The sequence below is a fragment of the Hevea brasiliensis genome, chromosome 2 (genome assembly GCF_030052815.1).
Source record: "Hevea brasiliensis isolate MT/VB/25A 57/8 chromosome 2, ASM3005281v1, whole genome shotgun sequence".
NCBI lineage: Eukaryota > Viridiplantae > Streptophyta > Magnoliopsida > Malpighiales > Euphorbiaceae > Hevea > Hevea brasiliensis.
In genome coordinates this window covers 4,303,315-4,325,315 of record NC_079494.1, presented here as the reverse complement: position 1 = coordinate 4,325,315, position 22,001 = coordinate 4,303,315, and the positions used below count along the sequence as shown (strand labels likewise).

Sequence of the window (22,001 nt, the reverse complement as noted above, 5' to 3'; positions counted from 1 at the left end):
TATGGGGTTGATTCAAGCTTTGAAAGCTTGAATTTCATGGCTATGGAGGAAACTAAGGAGATAAAAGAGAGAGAGGAGAGATGCACGTTTTTATTTGAAGAAGAAGAATGATTTTTTTTTCTTTCATTTTGTCTTTTATCTCTTTAGGAAGACCAAAAATCCAAATAAGTAAATAAATTAATTTTATTCTTTATGGCATCATGCATGAGGTCATGCATGATGTCATCACCTTTTGACCTTTCCATTTTCTTTTTTTTTTAATTTTTTTATTAGTTCTTTAATTTAATTCTTGATTCCGAAATTTTTTTTTCTCCGATTTTATTTAACAGTTAGGTCAGAAGTCAGCTCTCGGGGTCAATTGACCAAATTGCCCCTCGCTGGTTCATCCCGGTTTGCAATTAATTCCATATTTCTTCCGGCTCCCTGACCTAATTATTTGACTGGTTTAACAGTTCTTTTTCATGATCTTCTCTTTTCCACTGTGTTCATAAGGGTCCTAAGGACCGCGGCGTCACATTTTACGGTTCGAAATTTGAGTTTAAAATGACTTCGCAGTCGTTCCCGAGAAGGTCACCCATCGCTGTGACTCTCGGCTCGTTTAACTTCTTCTGTTCTGTTTTTCTTATTTATACTCAACTAATTGAACATTACTAATTATTTGTGTTTATAGCTTCTCTAGTTGTCTTAAGTGTGGTTCTAATCTCCTTAATTGTCCGGACCGACTCCGGTCACCGGAATAGTGAAATATATCAGGCTATGCAAACGGGAGTGTTACAGGTTATGTCTAGAGGAGATTGAGAGGGACTAACTAATATATTTACTATGAGCAGTTTGATTGATTTTACTGTGGGTTCTCTTGGGTGTAATTGGATTTATGGGTAGTATAGCTTTGAGCTTATAATGATGATTTATTTATTGATAATAGTGGAAGATGGCATGCCCGTGGATGTAATCCTATGTTGAGAGGGTGAACCAAGTAAATATTTGTGTTTTATGTGTTTACTTTATTTATTTGCAGTTTACACGCTTCCGCAGTGCACAACAAATTGGTATCAGAGCATGGGGATAATCTTGGTGAGTTTGGTTGAAGATGGAGCTGCTGCGACATGTATAAAGTCTCATATGCAACAATAGTGATGGTGAAGAGTTGAATTTAAGGTGGAGCTCTTGATGCAAAATCAAGATGATTAATGGCGTAAAAATTTTTTGAAAAAAGAAGCAAGTTACACCGAAGATGAAGATTGACGAGATTGATGATTTGAAGGGTTCAAGCTCAAGCATTGAGATTTGATGACACCCAAGAATTCGAGGTATGCAATGGTCTATGGATTTTGAGTCAAGGTAGAGATTGTTAGAATTATGACTCAAAATCCTAGTGGGATTTGAAAAGACATTTTCCTAATTTAAGTGGAAGAAATATTCCTCAATAGGATAGATGAATATTTTCTATATAAAGTAGAACTCTTATTTTAGTGTTATTCCTAAATTGAGTGGGACTCCTAATCTGATTAGAATTGAGGGAATTAACACTATAAATTGGAGAATAGTAAAAAAGATTATTTGGCTTTTAATCAATGGAGTGAGGCTGTTACCCATTGTAGAGAGGGGTTTTGCCAATTGCTGAGGATTTAGCTCTGCCCATTGATGAGGGACACTTGCCCATTACAGTGGAGAGAGGCTTCGACCTAAGGTGGAGTAAGGACATAGAATTCAAGAGAAAGAAATTCTTGTCTATTGGTGAGAGGGCTCTTACCCATATAGTTGAAGGCACCCTTTGTGGTGTAGTGTTATAATAGTAAATATATTGGGTTATGTCTAGAGGAGATTAAGAGGGACTAACTAATATATTTACTATGAGCAGTTTGATGTACTGTGAGTTCTCTTGGGTGTAATTGGATTTATGGGTAGTATAGCTTTGAGCTTGTGATGATGATTTATTTATTTATAATAGTAGAAGATTGCATGCCCATGGATGTAGTCCTATGTTGAGAGGGTAAACCACGTAAATATTGGTGTTTTGTGTATTTGCTTTGTTTCTTTACAGTTTACACGCTTCCGTACTACACAACACCACCAAAATCAAGCAACTAGTTTTTGAATATCATCACAAAGTGTCACAAGCGATTGGAAACAAGTTATTACATAAGACGATATGACTTAAGCAACTAATTTAATGAGAACTTTTTTACCAACTTATGTTAGGAAATGTTCCTTCCAACCCTTTAGCTTCTTTCACACCCTCTCCTTAATATTAGCAAAAATTTATTTCTCTGAACATCCAACTATAGCAGGCAAACCTAAATAAAAGGAATGAGCTTCAACTAACTAAACTCTAAAGAAAGAACTAATGAAATCACATACCTAGGGTGGCACTCTAAAAGAAACTATAGATTCCTCAAAATTAATTTGTAGTCCCAAAGCCATCTCATACTTCTTGATAATTTCCTTTAATTTATGGCATTTAAGTTGCTTAGCCCTAACAAAAAGGACACAATCATTTACAAAAAAGAGATACGAGACTTTTAGAATATTTCTGTAGACTGGCACACCATGTAATTCTCCATTCCAAACTGCTTGCTTGATTAAAGTTGAAAAGATTTCATCACACAAAAGAAATATATAAAGATGTAGAATCGAGAGCTTACTACCGTGCCAAAAGCTTAAGTTGTTAGCAGAAGCGCAACTCCTACTCCTTAAAGTATAGCAGCCCATGTGCCATGGGCCAAAGGGATCTAGGCAGGATGTTAGCCCACTGGGTTATCCCCACCTAGTACCAGCAATCCCCACCTAGTACCAGCAGGTGCTAGAGATTCGAACCTATGACCTTGACTCTTATATCAATTGTAGGATTAAGTGTTTGTCACCATGCCAAAAGCTTAAATTGTTAGTAGAGGCGCAACTCCAACTCCTTATAGTGTAGCAGCCCAAGCATCATGGACCGAAAGATCTGGGTAAGATGCTGACCCACTAGGTTACCCCAACCCAGTGCCAACAAAAGATATATGGGATCACCCAGATGCAATTCATGATCTGATCGTAGAATACTCAATGAGGAACCATTCATTAGGAAATAGCAAGATGCAAAAGTCACACAATGCATCACCCTATCAATAAAAATACTGGGCAAACCCATCCATTGCATAATTACCTCATGATGAATCCACTCTACCCTATCATAAACTTTACTTATATAAAGTTTAAAAGCAAAATAACCTTTTCGCCCTTTTAAAGAGATGTTTCATAGAGTGAAAACCTTTAAAGCCTACCAAGGCATTATCAGTTATCAAATTGCCTGAAATGAGAGACTTTGAGTTTCATGGATCAACCGGGGAAAGAGCACGCCAAAGCCTGTTTGCTAAGACCTTCGTTATCAACTTATATAACACATTACACAAACTGGTAAGGCGCAGGTCCTTCAATATTTCAGGATTACTGAACTTTGGGATCAAAGTCACAAAAGTATGATTCAAAGAAGCTGGCATAATCCCAGAATTTAGGAAATCCAATGCACACTTCGAGGCTTCACTATCCATCACCTGTCAATACTTTGCAAAGAATAGAATAGGCACACCATTCGGCCAAAGATTTTAGGGGATGCATTTGCTTTAAAGCACTTGATTCTTATAATCCCAACATGATAAGTAGATAACTTAATTATCGTATAATTAAATTTAAGCTAATTTTTTTTTTAATTCCTGTTATGTAAAACAATTTGATGTATAATTTTTCTTTTCATTATCTAAGTTAAAAAATGTGGTGTGTTTTTTTTTCATATATTGTTATGAATTTTTTTATAAATCGATTTTTTTTTTCTTTCTCTTGTATAATTTTTTTTTCTATTTTATAACTTAAGAAATAAAATGTTTTTTTTTATGTATTGTAATGTATTTTTTTGATTTATATTAATGTGATTTAACAATATATAATATTTTAAAATTAATAAAATTTATTGTGAAATTATTATTCTAGAAATTTCATACTCTTTGTCCCTAATTTTAGAGAGAACATTTTTGTTTCTCAATTTTTATGTTTTAAAAAAAATTAGTTGATTCGGTTAAAAATTAAATGAAATCACTTGAAAAATAAAATTAAATCAACTTAAATCAAAATTATAACCACTATTGAATTGAACCAAATCTGACATAAATCATCGGAAACTTAAAATCTGCTTGAATTGCCTTGGACTAATCACACTATTGATTTGACCTAAACCCAAACAACAGCTAGGTTTAATGGTTGGGAGTAGTAGAAGATTGGAAGATTCTATCATATGTCTTCAGTTATTAAATTTAGTTAAAGAAGCAGATTCAAATATGTTAGTATTTTTTTTTTTAACATGAAAAGGGTTTAGAAGAGTTAATTTCTTTTTTATTTGGTCTGGAGTGACCCGTTAAGCTTTTTTAATGTAAATTATTGATCATTATTAAGAGATATGAAATTTTTTCTTTTATAATTTCACAGTAATTTTTAATTTTTAATCACAAGATATAGAACCGTATTATAGTGTAGTTTGTATTTAAATATCACACATAATAAGATGCAAACTAATAAAATAGAATGTTAATCAAGTAATTGAATGAATGTATCTTTACCATTAAACCATTATTGTGAATAGCTGGATTTGGAAAATTAGGAATAAAGGAAAAAGAAAAAAAAATTGAATTTTGACACATGAAAGGCCGTGGTTTAATTTTTATCAATTTGACGCTATACGTTTTCATCTGTTAACAAATGTAATTTAAACGGTTGATTACTATTAAACGATGCTATCATGATGTCCAAGTGGAGCTAACATGGCAACACATTAGCACCATGTATTCGTCACATAAGTATCAGTTGGGTGCTACGTAAGCATTATGTGTATTATGTGTCTCTATGTCAATACTATATGTTTGTTACATCAATGTCTTTTAACGATAACTAACGGTTTGAACCACGTTTACTAAACACAACGTATCAATTTAATAAAAATTAAACTATAATTTTTTATATGTCAAAGCATAAAATCATATAGTAATTATTTTTTATATTTTTCCCAAAACTCAGAACCAATATTTATACAACATTCCTTTATATAAATATGAAAACCAAATTTTACATGAAATTAATATATGTTACATCATTTATTAATATACTCAATATATTTAATAATTAATTCTTTCTATTGGGTAAAATTTATATTTGCATAATTCTCATTATATTTAGAGCTTATATAAATTTTTGTCTAAAAACTAATATATGAGATAAAGAATTTTCTTTTTTTATTAAAATTTCAAAAATTTGTAAAGAAAATGGAGTTTATCATGTTTGAATATCCATAATTTTGTCCATTTTCCTCCCATTGCTTTAGTTATTTCATACTTTTTTTTTTAATTTTATTTTCAAAGTTTACTATTTCTAATAGAATTTGATTTAATTATACGCTAACAATTTCATAAAATTACAAATATAAAAATTTTCTAGTTAGCAAAATATCTAACTAAATAAAATTTTACTATTTATTTAATATTTAAAAATAGATTATATATTTGAGATATAAATCATTATTATATTCAATAAAACTATATCACAAATTATTTTTACCCAATTGGTTAAGCTAGTAAATGAATTTTCAAATTATTCAAAAAAAAAATCAATATTAAAATATTTAAAATTAAAACTTGTACTTGAATTTTGTGATCCGGACTTGACCCGTTTCAATTATGGACTCGCTCTTCACGTCCAACGTGATATTGGACTACAGGCTCGTCAACAGGTTTATATATGGACTCCGGACTCGGGTTCAGTAACTTAAGGCCCAATATTTAAACGGATACTTTTGTCGCCACTCGCCAATCATTATTGCGTGTGGCACACACAACAATGCAAAGCAAGAGCGACAGGTACCAAACCAACCCATTTTTAGTGCTCAACGCTGCCGTTTTGCCTGCTCCATCCTGCGGCGTCGTCTCCATTTTCTCCGTTTCCATTGAAAAAATTTGTTCCAACCCAACGGGCAGCTACTTCTCCATGGATTCCGAGACTTCGACACAGAAGCCAGCGATCGCTCCAGCACCAACCCCTGAAACCCTAGCTCCACCATCCCCAACCAAAGACAGAGACTTCCTCAACCACCTGGAAGCTTACCTAGCTAAGCGAGATGGCGTGGACAAGCTACTTAAGATCTCGCGTTACGCCTCCAAGATCGTTTTGGCCTCCTCAGCTCTTCCCGAATCTCTAATTTTAACTCAGCGGTTAAAGAGCTTCGAGTCTAGCGTAGGACTGAGTCGCAAAGCCTTTCGACTCGGCAAATTTGTTCAGGACCTTAACGCTCTTAGAAACTCTCATTTCCATTCGAAACAAGAAATTTTCCTCGCCATTATTGCTTATGGAGGCGAAGGCTTGTATTATTTTGTCGAACAATTCGTTTGGCTGGCTAAAGCAGGCTTGATCGATAGCAAACACTCAAAAAATTTGGGAAAAATCAGTGCCTGGTTTGAGTTTATAGGATACATAGGTGGTATTTCTCTCAAAATTAGGGATTTGAAGAAATTAATTGAAGATGAGGTCTATTTGGAATCGACCATTGAGGTTGCTGTTGTGAGAGGAAATGGGTATCGAGTGGAAGAAGAGAAGATGAAGAAGCTGAGAGAGAAGAAGTTGATGAAGAAACTTTCGATTATACAGGACTTAGCTGATGGGTTAATGGCGTTAGCAGATATTCGAGACGGGAAGGGGCGGCTCTCGGCGCCGCTTTTGGTATCGTTTGCAGGACTTTTGTCTGCCTTGATTAGTGCTCACAAGAACTGGGTATCTTGTTGAGCTTGGCATCATTTCAAAAGGTATGACTGTTGAAGAATTAGGCTTCTTTTACATTTATTTAATTTGTGAATTTCAGGTTTTCTATTGGCAGAAGAAAATTAGAAAGCAATGATGTTATTTTGTAGCTGAAAAATTAAGATAAAAGAAAGGGGTAAGAAAACTCTTTTGCTGTTGGGATGGAGAATAAAATGTCCCCCCTCTAAAGCGCAGTGACTCCCTTGTTTCTAAGCTTCTATCTTTTTCATAATAATAAAATCATACACTTTGGTTTCTTTTTTCTGGAAATCCATAGTTTTAAGTGATAGTTCTATGAACAATTAGTAAAAATCCAACTCCATTTAAGATTCGAAGTTCTGGCTTATAGGAACTTGCTTGGTTCCTTTGATTTGATTTCTGTCCTATATGATTGTTTTTCTCTATCCTTACATTTCATAGATTTTGAGCTGAATTCATTATTTCTTAATCTTGCTTGTTAGTGATCATAGGGTGCTTGTCCATTACTTGATTTTGAACTATAGTATTTTGTGCTAAAATCTTGGTTCATTTGAGTCTGTTATTTGAAGATACGATGGATTGAACATCCTATATATCCTCTCAGCTAAATATCATTATCATCATCTCTTTCCATTTTGGTTCTGAAGGGTGTGCTCCTTTTCTGTACTTCTATCAAATTGTTTAGAGATAACAAGTTTATGATGGAAACTCAACTCAAAACTTGCAACATTTGAGTTAATACTGCAAAACAGACTTGTGGGATTGAATTTTGGCAGTCAAATGGGAAACTTCCGTTATCAATGTATTAGTTTTGTTTCATCTTAGGGTGTGTTTGATAGAACCTTAAAAAATCAAGGGTTAAATGTTATTCTTGTAAGTTTTAACCTTTAAAGAGAGTAATTATTAACCTAGGCTCTCCAAGTTAACATTTAACCTTCTTCAACCTCATACCAAACACCTCCTTAGTCCTTAGCAGTGATAAAAAAGTGAAGGTCCTCAAGTTGCTAGTAGCCTAACGATCAAACAGTTGTGTCAAAATGAAGAAAGTTAACGTTTGGAATTCTTCACAATTTAGTTGCTAGGCCAACGGGTCCCAAATAAGGCCAAGCTTGCCGATTCATCAGGGCATATATTAGCCTTGATTTCCATGGCTCATTAACAAAGTTCAGAAAGCAAAACTCCTATAGGCCTGCAGAGTTCAGTAGTTCCTGGTACTGACTCGAATGATTGGGAGCTTGACCTAATCTCCCATGTTTCTTCTGGGTTAGCAATTTTGAATCTCTGATTTTTAAAGGCACAATTTGCATACTGGTGGTGCCTCTCAGAAATCAGAATTTTACCTGCATTTCATCTGGCTTATTTGAAACAAAACAGAACACACAAAATGAACATAAATTGTCCCCTTGTGCGTCCTATACCAATTATATCAGCTTTCAACAATGGAAACCAGTTTCGCCTATTTCGTTGGCTGCTTCAGCGCTGTTGACAGTCCTATTATTTATTTTATGCTTATGCTGCAGAATTTTGCATGACGAGAGAAAGCACTTTTAAGTTGTGCAATTTTTTACTGTTGTTTTAAAAAGAAAGAAAATCCCTAATATTTGTAAACTAACAGCAACTTACTACACTCTCTAAAAAAAAGAAAAAAGAAAAAAAAAAAAAAAACCAGCAACCTACTATACTGCTATACAGTAACCTTAACATACTTGTTTGAACATCGAAGGTGGAAACAAAATTCTACATCGACAATGGGTGATAAATGGAAAGGACATGTAAGTTCAAAGCAAACCAAATTAAAATGATGTAATTTATTTTGGTGGAGAGTTCGTTTCAAGCCAAGTTCATGAAGGAGTCCTTTTTGTTTATGGATTTGCGCTCTAAAATCCGTGATTCTTAATGTGGCGTCAAAGCTGTGAGATTTGGCAGCTATAGATATGGGACTCGAAACTAAATTCATATATATTTTTTTCAATATAAGAGGATATTATAAATTTTTATTGAATTATCGAGGATAATTTAAAAGGTGAAGATAATAGAATTTTAATTATTAAATTATGCTAAATTTGAATCATATTGATTGAATTAAATAATATAAAAAAATTTATTTTCAAATGAATTGTAATTAAAATTTAAGTTTATAGTTAATTGTGTAAAATTAATGATTTCCATAAAAACTGGTAGATTTGGTGAGAGGCTTTAAATATGCATAAAGCTAATTATCAACCGTTTTTTATTAAATACATGAACATATATATATCTTAGGTCGCATTGTATGTGGAGTGTGCGTGCATGGAACTTATACGAGTGTGATAGTAGTTCGTTCCAGTCAATGGATATTGCCCACTAAAATCCAGATCAGAAACTTCCATTTTGGATATTGCTGGGTCCCATTATTCTAAATTTGTTGGCTTCAAACCTCCATCATCCATTCATTCAAATCCAACGGCTATGAACCAGCGAATCCCATCCAAGGTACTTTGCACGTAACTTTAATTAAGGATTTTTTACGCGAAGCCGTACCCGCAACCTCGGAGACAGATAGATAGAGATAGATGCGCCAAGTACACGAAGCAGCCAATAAAATTTTCCTTAATTCTTCAATAAAACAATGGAGACGGAACTTAAAGACGAGAATACGGAGCGTTCCAAGCCCTGCCCACAGAAATCTCAACCGGAAGTGGCCCCCGACGATGCCTCCACCATGGATGACCTTCCTCTCCTCAAATCTGACTCCAACCGGATGGCGACGGAGAATATCCAAGAGCTGGAGAAGAAATTCGCTGCGTTCGTGCGCAATGACGTCTACGGGACCATGGGACGCGGCGAGCTGCAGTTGGCCAAGAAGGCCCTGCTAGGCTTCGCGTTGGTGACTTTGTTACCGATTCGAGTTATGCTTGCAATGATAATATTGTTCTTTTATTACGCAATTTGTAGGATTTGCACGCTGTTCTCTGCTCCGAACCGGGACGTGGAGAAGGAGCAGGAGGATTTCGCGCATATGGGAGGGTGGAGCAGGGCCGTGATTGTGAGGTCTGGGAGGTTTCTTTCTAGAGTTATGCTTTTCGTGTTTGGATTTTATTGGATTAGGGAAACCTATGGAATTCTAGAGCAGCCAAAAGACAAGTCTTTTTCTCAGGTGATTTTCACTCTTGTGCCATATACGTTATATTTACAAGGACGTGGCGTATAGAATATTATTTCCATAATCTGCATTAAGTGAGAATAGAGGATATCGCGTTGTAATCTTGTGCCAATCATTCTACAAGTGCAATTTTTTGCTGTTGGGACCTTCTTCTATTGATTATGGATTCTGTATCTATCACATTCAGTGAACAGCTATTAAAAGAAAGAAAAGTTCTATGCTTTTTAAAGTTCTATGCTTTTTTCAGAGTTCTGAACTGATTCTTTTCCCCGTTTCATTTTCTGTTTCTTACTTTTGAACAGAATGAGGGCAAAAATCAATCTGGAAAACCTGAAAGACCTGGGGCAATAATCTCCAATCATGTTTCGTATTTGGATATTTTGTGTCACATGTCTTCTTGTTTTCCAAGTTTTGTCGCCAAGGTTTGTTAGCATCTGCAATTTACTTTATGTTGGAGTTCAAGTGGTAATTATATTTGTAGACTTTTCTGGTTTGACCATCTTTTAATCTTGTTGATTTTGACCCGGTGTTTTATTGCTGAAGAGATCAGTGGCCAAACTTCCTCTTGTTGGTCTCATCAGGTTATTTCACTGTATATGAACGTTCTCTAATTGTCTTACAGATAGAACTGCAATAAAATAATATAATTCTGCTGGCTTCAACCCTCCTCCCCTCCTCTTTTCATTGGAAGTTTATTTAAAGTATTTTCTTTTGCTATTCAATTCATTTGCTGGCTTGTTTTTGGCAGCAAGTGCCTTGGTTGTGTCTATGTTCAAAGAGAGTTGAAGTCATCTGACTTCAAAGGAGTTGCAGGTAGATAGATTGTTAATGCCATTTTTTTTAATGCGTGAGAAAGTGGTGACCTATATTTCTATTATATTTTACCCCTACTGTTTGATTTTGTGGTTGGACAATTTTCAGAGCATGTTAAGTGCACCTAATAGATATCAAGTGCTTTGATGTGGGTGAAGCTGAGTAGAATAGTTTACCAGCTGCTACTCTGACCCAGCTCAGGTGTTCTTGGGCATTGCTAGATAATAAGTTTTTATTTCAAGAAAAAAATTTATTTACATTAGGTCTGCATTAGGAAAAGAGGACTAATACGGGATTTCATATTTTATGGTAACTGACATAATCATGGGATACATGCATTCCAAACCTCGAAGTCATATGTTAATGATTTTTTTTTTTCTAAACTGTGTAGTTTAGAGTAATAGCACATATATATACTCCCTTTTGGCTGAAGTAATATCTTATTATAAAGAGCATATGGCTTTTGACTAGATTTCAATGCCCTCCACTTCTTATAGGTGTCGTGACTGAAAGAGTTAGAGAAGCTAATCAGAATACATCTGCTCCAATGATGATGCTTTTTCCCGGTTAGTATAGATATACTTTGTTTGCCTAGTGCATCCTCCATTTTTTTTGGTGCATGTCTAATGAAATGCATTGCTACTTTTATATTTTCTATTCTCCATAGTGGTTTTTTTTTTTTTTTTGTTAATTTGGCAGCACATTTGTGTTATTTAAGTAAGCTGCATTCATTTGTGAGGAACATATAAATAATGATGAATAAGTGATACAAAGAACATAACAGATATTAAGGATTGCAATTCAGCACTTGTATTGCTACCATGGTTCATCAATGGCAAAGAACAATTTATGGAGTTTCATCTTCAACGTTTCCAAGCTGTATTTTATGTCTTCAGGTCCTGGAAATAACTTTATAAGGAAATGCCACTGATTCTTGTTTCATGCAGTTGGCCCTGTTATTTTGATTTTCTTTTAAGGCCAACAGTCTTAACGTTAGATTGATTTATGGTACCAGAAGTATGTGGAAGTAGGTTTTGTAAATCTTTTTGAAATTAAGAATTTATTGGATTCGTATTGCCAAGGAAATTAGAGATGAGAATTTAATTATTTACCCTGGGAATCAAAGAAATATGAAAGGTACTTAAGTCATGTGGAACATTCCATGGCTTGTGAAGCAAGTCCATAAAATGATATTCCTAGGTTCTCTTATGGTGTTCCCTTGACTAAAAAGTGAACTGTGTTTTCTTCTATAAATTCCAAAATACATGCTCCTCAAAGGGTAGCAAAAGTTTTGGAGTTATTTGGTCTTCTGAACTTCGTTGCAAGGCCAAAATGAGGAATATGAAAACCACTTTCAAGGAAAAGTAGCTTTGCACCTACTGTAGGAGTCGAGTGGTTGAGCAGTTGTTAAATCACTATATATGATAAATAAAACTCATTCAGTTAATATATCTTCAATTGTACTGCAGAAGGCACCACTACAAATGGAGATTTTCTTCTTCCATTTAAGACAGGCGCATTCTTAGCTGGTACTCCTGTACTTCCAGTGATTCTGAGATATCCTTACCAAAGATTCAGTCCTGCATGGGATTCAATTTCTGGGGTGAGTTTTCTTATGCAAGCAAAACCTGCGTGGCTTTTAACAGGCTTAGATGATAAAATCGCATTAATTCCCCAATCTAATTAGCTTTTTTATACATTGTCCAGCATCACCAAGGTCTAAACACTCAAACAACAAAGTTTTACATTTGAGTTATTGTGCAGTGGATTTGGTTCTTGGAAATTATGTAAATGAATTTTTTTATGCCTAATGGACTCGTTGTACTTATCTAGGCACTCTAGATATTGGTGCCAAAGGCCTTCACTTCAGAAGTGATATAAGATCTCATTCAAAATGAGTCTCGCTTCATTTAAGCTAACAAAAACAACAACTAAGCCTTTATCTGAAATTAGTTGAGATCGGCTATGTAAGTCATTTTCTGCCATTCAACTCTATTTGAGACAAATTCTGCATGAATATTAAAAAAATGTAAATTTTTTTTATGCTACTTGCCTCCACGTCATTTTAGGTCATCTCTCTTTCATTTTATCCCCAATGTGTGTTACATGCACGAATATGGCCATCTTAATCTTATTTATTATCATAATACCATACATTCGTCTTAATATCCGCATTTCTGCAACACTCATCTTATGGATATGTTGTACTTTAGATGTTCAACATTCACTCTCATACAACATGGCTAGTCTAACCACAATTATGCAGAACTTAACTTTTACTTTGTCAAGGACCTTATTGTCACATAGCACACTCTTCGCACTCCTCCATTTAAGTAGTGAGAAATCAAATTTTGTTGTTGAAGATGCTCCAGAAAAATGATCAACAATGCAAATAATTGAGGTGGAGTCCACATTAAACCACCCTTTTACAAGGAAGTAAATTAAGAAGCCAGTTTCTATTGCATTAGGGCATATATTAAAATATTTCAAGGATTATATTTTCCTTGGAATCTTTATTCTTTCTGATCTTTTTTATCTCTATTTTTCATATATTATGATTAAAGAAATGGCATTAATGCCTTGATGGTGATGTGAAATCAAATTTGTCAACTTGTGTTACTTTTTACTGTTCATATATAACTATAATGCAGGGAGAAGATGTTGCATTTTCCATGACAATCTTTCAGTTTTGATCTTATACATATTTCCCTTTGCAGGTGCGCCATGTGATTTTTCTCCTATGTCAATTCATAAATTACATAGAAGTCAAAAGGTTACCTGTTTACTATCCATCACAGGAAGAGAAGGACAACCCAAAGCTATATGCTTATAATGTCCGATGGTTGATGGCTCGTGAGGTTTGCTTTTCTGATTAATGTCAGATAGTAGGATTTGTGAAATGAATTTATATAAATGTAGAACCTATACTTCCCATTTAAGGTCAGGAGGGTTAGTTGTGAGCTATGATAGGAAACACAACTACTTAGAACATCGATGTTAAACATTCTGCTAGAAATCATCCTGCAAGCTTGATCAACAATGTTAAATTTTAGATATTTACAGAACTCAGAAGGCCTTGCACCATGAGGACTCAACAGTGAGACCAATAAATCACAGCCATACCTTAAACAACTTTGAATGGAAACCTGTGGCTTGGCATCATTACTGATGGTTAAGTCCCTTCTTTTGAGGGAATAATCTATGCCTTTTGCTCTCAAGGCGCAAAGGTATGGTTTCATCTAAGGATGGTCATTAAAATACATGTGATGGGATGCATGGTAGAAATTTAAGTCAAAGTTTTATTGTATAGCAATAGCGGCTGTGATGCAATTCCAAGTTCTGTTATTTGGACCTTTTGCACCTATATCTACAAGAAGTCCTGGCCAAATGGTAATGATAAGTTAACACACTCCACGAGATTATTGTCAACCATGACAAAGTTATATACAGTTCTAACTTGTCTCTTTAAGATGGTGATCTTGTAAGATATTTGTCAATATAATTTTGCTGTATCATTTAAGCATGGCAACAAGAACATCTGAAATTTCTTGGGGGTGTCATCATGCTGATTCTATACCTTAATTTGGATTTGATAATTTATCTAGACATTGGCATTTATATCAAAACATTAGTTTGTCTTTTGCTTTTTGTCTTGGCTGCAGGGTGATTTAGTTATGTCAGATATTGGACTAGCTGAGAAGCGAGTATATCATGCTGCTCTCAATGGTAATAATAGCCTGCCTAGTATTTTGCATCAGAAAGACGATTGATAATTTCATGGAATCCAGTCTCAGTGGAGCTTCTTAGTTTCTAGTGGTATTTCCTCTTAAAATGACAGCCAAGACATGGGGTGGTTCTCTCCCTATGCTGCCAACAAAAGATTAAGCTAATGTGCCATTATTGTTTTGTACATTCTCATTGAATACATTTTTAAATGTGATGGTAAAGCATCTGATTTAAGAGCTTCCTGGGATTTTATCTGTTGTACATGCACTCCCAATGAGTTCACAAATATCCTCAAAACCTTTAGATAAAACATTGGATGTGTAAAGCTGAAACATCTCTTTCCTCTTCCTGCAGCTTTGTTTTGATTATGCTAATTCAGATACAACATCTGTACAATTCATTGTATGATTCTAGAATTAACAGAAAAGAAAAAATCATAGAGAATCATGTGCAGAATCAGTTATATTGATGCCATTGTTTTTTGTGGTCCTCGTGGTAGTAGAGCTATACTGGCATTTTTGAACCAGGCCTAGTATAAAAATGAAATTGGACTCCCACTCTTAACAATTCTCTCTTTTAACAAGCATCAGAGTGCAGTTTTATGTACAAATAAAATGAACAGTCACTACAGCTTGAATGAGCCAACGGATGGATCCACAGACCATAACTTCTATAGACACAAAAATGACTGGGGGATGGTAATCAGCATTAAAAATAAAAATAATAATAAAATAGGATCGAACACAGCTTTTAACACTCAAATGAGGGCGCTGGGTTGATCTGGCAAGCTTCTTCTCAGGATAGGAAGAATTAGGTTAGCATCTTAATCATTTTCACACCGGATGGTAACACAATCATGAAACACAAAAACCATTGATTTCAGCCACTGCCCCCATCAGCTCATGCTAAAAAATACTCTCCATGAATTCTTTCATCTTTCCTTTAAGGAACCATTGATAGACCTTTTCAGCTCCCATGGGAGGCAGCCTTTCAAGGGTGATTGTAGAAACATTGAAGAAGTTGATAGCTGCTTTTGTCGCATTGAGATTGAAGACAGGCAGCTGAAAGCACTTCTCAACCTTCTCCTCTCACTATCATAAGATTGGCCATCAGGATCATGCCGAACAGCAGATATCTTCAGAGATTCAGGAAGTATACAGTTGCAAACTGAACCTATCACAAGCCAATTAAAGATATGGGGAAAAAAAATAAACAACACAATATCATGAACTTTTAAAAGGTGAAATCAAGTAAACATGGATTCATATATGAGCTATTTCAACTTCTAGTAGAACTAGTTTATATATCAGCAAGATAACAAATTGTTTTAAAAGGGTAAAAAAATACTTTGAAATTGAAATTTGTACAAGATTCAAGTTCCATTAAATTTGGATACTTTAGTTCATTGGAGACCACAAAAATGAATGCTCTACAATGAGAATGTCCATAAGTTGCGAACTAGGGATGTTGCGGCAGTCCCATGTAATAATGAAAATCCAAAGAAGCAATCAGGAGATAAATCCAAATTTTTATAGCAAGAAAACTTACTATTGTGCAAACAATATTTAAAAAATATTATTGTCAGAACTTGACCGTACAGCCATACGACCGGCTATGTTATATGGTAGTGAATGTTGGGCACTGAAAGAGTCGTATGCATATAAGATAAGAGTTGCAGAGATGAGAATGTTAAGGTGGATGAGTGGCCATACTAGACTAGATAAAGTCCGTAATGAAAGTATTAGAGAAAAGGTAGAAGTGGTGCCAATTGAAGATAAGTTGAGAGAAGGGAGATTAAGGTGGTTTGGTCATGTGAAGTGTAGACATACGGAGGCTCCAGTTAGACAACTAGAGCACATTAGGTTAGAGGATAGAAAGAAAAAAAGAGGTAGACCTAAATTGACTTGGAGGAGAGTAGTACAACATGACTTAGAAGCATTACACATTTCTGAGGATTTAACCCAAAATCGTTCAGAGTGGAAAAAGCGAATCTATATAGCCGACCCCAAATTTTTGGGATAAAGGCTTAGTTGAGTTGAGTATTGTCAGAACTTGGATAATGGGTTATATAATAAAGTACCTATTTTTGCTAGTCGATTTACCCATTTTGGAATTGGTTTCCCGGTTAACTTGTAACAGATGTCTTTGCAGAAATGATTGCAATTTTTAACAATCAAGTGATATGTATCACCATGGTAGCTTGCAGCATGCTGCTCCATGAACTCCCTGACCTGAACAGGATCCAAGCATGTGGTCCCAATCAATATTGATTTCCTGAACTTGAAGCCTGGACATTGCTGAGGTTCCACCTCAAAAACACCACTTGTTGGGTAGTCATGAGCACCAAATGCATATTCGACACCATGAACTGCACAGAGGAGATCTGAACTCAGACTTGAAATTGGAGAGCAATATAAATAAGAAATTTAACAAGGAAGAGCACTAACCCTCTATTTTTGGAATCCTATTTGTGTCGGTTAATCAATTTATTATGAGAACATCAAATAAATCTAAATGCCGAATACATTCAAATAAATCTAAATGCACTGTTTATTGTATTCGTACTTTGCCTGATAACGAGAAAGATGGAAAAGGTAGGAGGAAATGAGGAGGAGAAAATCTCCCTACTCATTTCACTTTTACGGTTTTACCATGCTTTCATAGGAGGGGAAGAGGCAGAGAAAAGGTCTTTCACATTTAAACTTTAAAGTAGAAAAACGGAAGAATGAAAAATATGGAGAAGCATTTCCACTTGTCCATATACTGTTATCAATGAGATCTGAAAGAAAAGTGGAAATTTTTGCATCACAATACTGACATTTTTCTACATTAGATTACTCAACTAATAATCACAATCTAGTTAAAGTCGGCTATATGGATCATTTTCATCCAGTGTAATTAGTTCAAGACAACACCTATAGAAAGCTTTGGAGCAGCTAAATCCTTTTTCTAGATGCCATTCTAGGTCTTACCTCTCATTTTCAATCATGTTTTCTTTTAACTTTTTCATACCTCTTTAAAGCATATTGTTGAAGACTAATTCTTTTTTCCCACCTTCCCATTCCTTTCCTTTTTATTAAACCTTTCCATTCATTATTAATATTTTGTTACTCTGAATTAGCTCATATTTGAAATGGAAATAAAAGTGTGTAAGCATTACCTTCCACGCCAGAGTGAAAGATACCAAGGCCTGCCCAATAGACATAGCCATTCATGGGTGTCAAGTCATACACATTGAGATAAACTGGCGCACTTCCTGGACCGTAGCTAGTTGACCGTGGTTTGGGAAACAAACAGAAGCGGGGGGCTGATTTGCCTTTCAAACGAAGGGGCACAATGGATTTCCATCCTTTCTTTGAACCAAATTTCATATTTCCTAAAGGGGAAGGTTAGAATTCAATTAAAGCCTTTCCCCAACCTGCAAATGTGGTAGAACATAAAGAACTTGCCCATTAAAGCATGAAATATTTGGGATTAAAAAGAAAGAAGAAGGCTTTAGAAACATATTGTTATTGATTATATGCAATACAATTATCATGGAATTTGAAAAATTTTGATATCATATAAGATTTCTTTGGATAAATGACTGATTCATGACAAAATTCAGGAAGTCACAACATAGCTAAATGGTTGGAATCTTGATAATGGAAGTTCAAGATTCCAAAATGTCAAAAATTAGAGTTTCAACTGGGGAGAATAAACAGCAAATTTTTCTTGAAAGAAAAATTGTATATGATATAGAAGTTTGAATCAAAATATCAAATTTTTATTGAAAGAAAAAACCATGGTCAGAAGAATGGACAACGTAGAGAAAAGCAGAGCGGAGATCACACCAAAAAATGAGACAAGGAGGAGGAACTACAGACACAAAGGCAAAACTACAGCAAGAAGATGACTAGCTTCCTAGGAGAATTTTGCAATTGGAAAAAGTGATATTTTTCACTAATCTAATGAGAAGAATGAAAATGAACAAATGATGGTCTGACTGTAGTGAAGTGCTCAAAGGATGCTGTCCAGGAGAAGCAATCAAGATAAGAGACTCCCATATAATTTGATTTTGTGTATGCTCTTACCAACTAGCAAGGAATCTAAAAAATTTTGTCCTCAAATGATTGTGCCAAAGTAGTTTCCACCCCTTGGCATGATGCTGCTACTTCAAGAGTTGTCTGCATAAATTCCATTTTCCAAGTGAACATCAACCTAAATTCATGTGAAGTATGGGAATGTTGTCACAGTACAACAGTAATGTTACCAGCAGGAAAGGAAAGGATCTTAGATTCAAATCCTATCATTGCACTATACATATACTATGGAACACCATATACCAATTCAGAAAATTTTTCCCTCATTAGTAGATTCTTTTGTATCCTTTTGATGTTATTTTGTCTTGTTTTGATGTTAAAAAGAGAAGTGGACACTCAGTTGTGAAGCAGATAACAGCACACCATTGATTATAATTATTTTTCCTCCATCCCACAGGATATTTGGATTTCAACTCATTATTTTTAAGAAGAAAAATATACTGTTGACATGGATAAATATGATCAGTGAGGCACATATGGGAAACTAACCTGCTAAGCTTTAAATTACACCAATCATGCACATAGTATTGCAGTCCCTGAGTCACCCTGAAAAATTGATGAAAGACAAAATCGCCTTGGTAATTTTACAAATAAGCAATATATATACTAAGTTAAAAGTTGATCTCCAAAAGTTACTAAAAGAGAAAATTAAATTCTCACTATGTCATCATTACTCCTCTTTAATAATTGTGGGATAAAACCATTTCCTGGCATTAGCAATTCCCTCGATCAAATCCTATTTAAAATTAATTTTGAAATTTCAACAACATTGACAAACATCTTACTCTTGAGATTCTGAATCTTTTTGAACTGATCCAGCATCTTTCTACCTATCTACTTGAGTTAAATACACGAACCCAATGTACTGCTGTTCTAATTCAAGCATGATGACATAGGGGTCAGGACATTATCAGGAAAAGTCCATAAATCTACAATAAACTTCAAAACTTCAAGTAGAGTACTCCATGGTTTTTTTTTTTTCTCCCTAATATACTAAAAAAAGAGAGAGAGAGAGAGAGAGAGAGAGAAGAAAAATGAAGAATCTGCAAACTTGTCAACACGTTTTTGCAGTAGCACACTAATGTATTCTAAATAATTAGAGAAAACTAATTAAAGGCCACTGACATCAGCTGGAGTAGAGAGAGATATGAAAGAGTCGAGTCAAAAATTTAACAAATTCTTATTCCAACTGGTTAGAGTTGGCAAACGAAAAAAGAATGGTAAGCCAAAATATAAACAAAACCTTCAAAATAGAGTAGTTTGGTGCAAAAATCCCATGAACTCTAATGTTCAGTAGAAACTAAAAGCAATCCCCTTCAAGCTGTGAATACTTGGAAATTTCACATGGAACTCTACTCAAAAGCATAATGAACTGATAGTGGAGTCACCCCCAACGATAAAACAGCATAACATAAATACAGCTAAATATCCTAAGTACTGGTTTTCTGAGTATGATCCAATCTTCTTAATTTAGGAGCCGCCCAAAAGAAAATTTTATGAAATTTAGTTACTTTAACTCCAAATTTCGACAATTAAGTTTTGCATTTTCCTTTAAATACTATATACAAACATATTAATCCTCAGATAATCTGGATTGCAGCATTGCCTTCAAAACCCAAAGGAAAACTCTCATTGAGTGCTCGAGGAAAACAGTGACGGCTCTAGATTTTATAATATGATCAGAATTACCTCAGATCTAGTGAATCCATTGCACGGGCAACGTAAAATAAAGTAGGTACCAGCCAGTAACTATGAAGAAGATAACACTCAAGAATTGTTCATTTCAGCTGAAAGGTTAAAAATCACAAGAACCCAGAAGAAGAAAAGGAAAGGGGAAAACTTGGTATCTTACATCGCCCCGTTGCTTCGCAAACCAATAGGGGAAGAAGAAGAAGAAGAAGAAAGTTTTGGTTTTTGCTCTCTTGAAATTTTCCAGGAAGCAAACGGACTATTATAAAGCTAATGACAATAAAAAAAAATGGAAAAGCGCTGAATGAAAACAGAAAAAGAACAACAAGAAAAGAAAAGCAGAGTAGAAGAACTCACAGATTTAGAGAGAGTAGCAGCCATTAGAGTCCATTAAGACACATTCATTAAAAAAAAAAAATTCCACCCTGTTGAAAGCAATAATGCCAGCTTTAAGAAAAAACCAAAGGAGGCCTAGTTGAGTCTGAAACACTCACTCATCTCTGGCAGAAAGGAACAAGGGAGAAAATTTGAGAGAGAAAAAGTCCAAGAGGAAGCTGAAATTCCCTGTGAGCGTGTGTGGTTGTAATACCAGTTTTTAACTTTTGAGGGTTAAATCACAGGGAAAGGCATCACTCTGCCATGGTTAACGTGATTTTGCCAAAAGCCCGAAAACGATTATGAACCCGAAATTGAAGCAAATTAATCAATTTGATTTAATTTAGTTCATTTACAGGTTCAACTTTATTGGATTCTCAAATTTTAAGTATTTAATTATTTCAATTCAGTTTAAAGTGGAATTATCCCAATGCACACATTCATTGGCCCTTTACAAAATTGCTATATTTTTGTCAAGGTGGGTGTCCTATCCCTCATCTATGTGTCTGCTTTGTTTACCTTTAAAAAAAAAATGGAATTTTTTGAATAAATTATTATTTAGTTTTGTAATTTAATATAATTAATATATGTTGTATAATAAAAATAGATTTACTTTTAATTTTATATAAATAATAAATATAATTAATATATTAAAGTAATAAATTTTATTCTATATTTTCATAATATATTTTTTTACTTGTATTGCTAAATTAAAAATTAAGTAACTTATGTTTTCAAAAAAAAAAATTAAATAACTTATGTTATTAAAATATTTTGAAAATTAATAAATTTTATTTTTTAATGTATATTAAATAATAACACATTAATAAATTAATAAATAAATTATTATTTAAAAAAAAAGTAACATATAATTTGAGATAAAAATAAAAAAAGTCTATCAAGCTTAATACAAGTAACAACCACCAACTTAAATCACTTTCACACGTCATCTTTTAAAAACTATTTTGTCAATAATTATTTATTATTTTTAAAAATTTAAAGAGTATTAATTTTTTTTCTAATTTTATCTTTATTTCTACTAAATATAAAAATTATTATATAATTTTTTAAAACTCATATCGTCACCTCCTCTTAATTAGAAGAAGTAAAGAGTATTTTAATCAAATTAAAAAATATTTTATTATAATTTAAGTAATTTAATTATTTTTTTAATTATTTTATAAAAATATTAAATAATAAATAAAAATAATATTAAATTAAATATTTATATTAAAATTCATATATTTATTATTTTAATTATGTATAATCTTAGTTAATATTATACGAATCTCAATGCAAATATTTGATTTAAGTGTTGTAAGAATTGCATAAGGTGGTTGCATCATTTTTATACTTTAATTTGTCAATAATGAACGCCT

At 33.9% G+C, this 22,001-nt stretch overlaps 3 protein-coding genes across 16 annotated transcripts; 2 read left to right on the top strand and 1 right to left on the bottom strand.

Moving 5' to 3' along the window:
* The first annotated feature begins 5,998 nt into the window (after window positions 1–5,998).
* LOC110640057 (peroxisomal membrane protein 11A-like) lies at window positions 5,999–7,078 on the top strand. The gene has a single exon (XM_021791227.2). The coding sequence runs from the start codon at window positions 6,010–6,012 to the stop codon at window positions 6,799–6,801; it is 792 nt and encodes a 263-aa protein (XP_021646919.2). The 5' UTR covers window positions 5,999–6,009; the 3' UTR covers window positions 6,802–7,078.
* Window positions 7,079–9,200: 2,122 nt separating this feature from the next.
* On the top strand, window positions 9,201–14,808 carry LOC110640050 (lysophospholipid acyltransferase LPEAT1-like). Of its 2 annotated transcripts, XM_058132836.1 has the most exons (8): window positions 9,204–9,931; window positions 10,240–10,359; window positions 10,481–10,518; window positions 10,686–10,750; window positions 11,248–11,316; window positions 12,220–12,353; window positions 13,468–13,608; window positions 14,413–14,808. In XM_058132836.1, exons 1-8 carry the CDS (start codon window positions 9,404–9,406, stop codon window positions 14,518–14,520), a joined length of 1,203 nt encoding a protein of 400 aa, XP_057988819.1. In that variant the 5' UTR covers window positions 9,204–9,403; the 3' UTR covers window positions 14,521–14,808. The 2 variants fall into 2 exon arrangements, with proteins under 2 accessions (XP_057988823.1, XP_057988819.1); XM_058132840.1 differs by lacking the exon at window positions 10,686–10,750 and having other exon boundaries at window positions 9,201–9,931; window positions 10,488–10,518.
* Window positions 14,809–15,036: 228 nt separating this feature from the next.
* Window positions 15,037–20,948, bottom strand: LOC110640051 (deSI-like protein At4g17486). 13 transcript variants are annotated; one of them, XM_021791214.2, is made up of 7 exons: window positions 20,605–20,942; window positions 19,344–19,426; window positions 19,048–19,104; window positions 18,550–18,676; window positions 17,637–17,894; window positions 16,557–16,844; window positions 15,037–15,649 (listed from the first exon to the last, which is right to left on the bottom strand). In XM_021791214.2, exons 5-7 carry the CDS (start codon window positions 17,845–17,847, stop codon window positions 15,408–15,410), a joined length of 741 nt encoding a protein of 246 aa, XP_021646906.2. In that variant the 5' UTR covers window positions 17,848–17,894; window positions 18,550–18,676; window positions 19,048–19,104; window positions 19,344–19,426; window positions 20,605–20,942; the 3' UTR covers window positions 15,037–15,407. The 13 variants fall into 13 exon arrangements, with proteins under 13 accessions (XP_021646906.2, XP_021646902.2, XP_021646914.2 ...); XM_021791210.2 differs by having other exon boundaries at window positions 18,550–18,642; XM_021791222.2 differs by lacking the exon at window positions 19,344–19,426 and having other exon boundaries at window positions 15,037–15,643; window positions 18,550–18,642; window positions 20,605–20,948.
* Window positions 20,949–22,001: the final 1,053 nt, after the last annotated feature.

Coding starts and splice junctions, on each gene's coding strand:
- LOC110640057 (XM_021791227.2), top strand. CDS start 6,010: ATGGATTCCGAGACTTCGACACAGAAGCCAGCGATCGCTCCAGCACCA.
- LOC110640050 (XM_058132836.1), top strand. CDS start 9,404: ATGGAGACGGAACTTAAAGACGAGAATACGGAGCGTTCCAAGCCCTGC. Junction 9,932..10,239: donor AAGACAAGTCTTTTTCTCAG/GTGATTTTCACT, acceptor ACTTTTGAACAG/AATGAGGGCAAAAATCAATC. Junction 13,609..14,412: donor GATGGTTGATGGCTCGTGAG/GTTTGCTTTTCT, acceptor TCTTGGCTGCAG/GGTGATTTAGTTATGTCAGA.
- LOC110640051 (XM_021791219.2), bottom strand. CDS start 17,847: ATGAAATTTGGTTCAAAGAAAGGATGGAAATCCATTGTGCCCCTTCGT. Junction 16,845..17,636: donor CTTTCACTCTGGCGTGGAAG/GTAATGCTTACA, acceptor TCCTCTGTGCAG/TTCATGGTGTCGAATATGCA. Junction 15,650..16,556: donor AAATCGACTAGCAAAAATAG/GTACTTTATTAT, acceptor GGCTTGTGATAG/GTTCAGTTTGCAACTGTATA.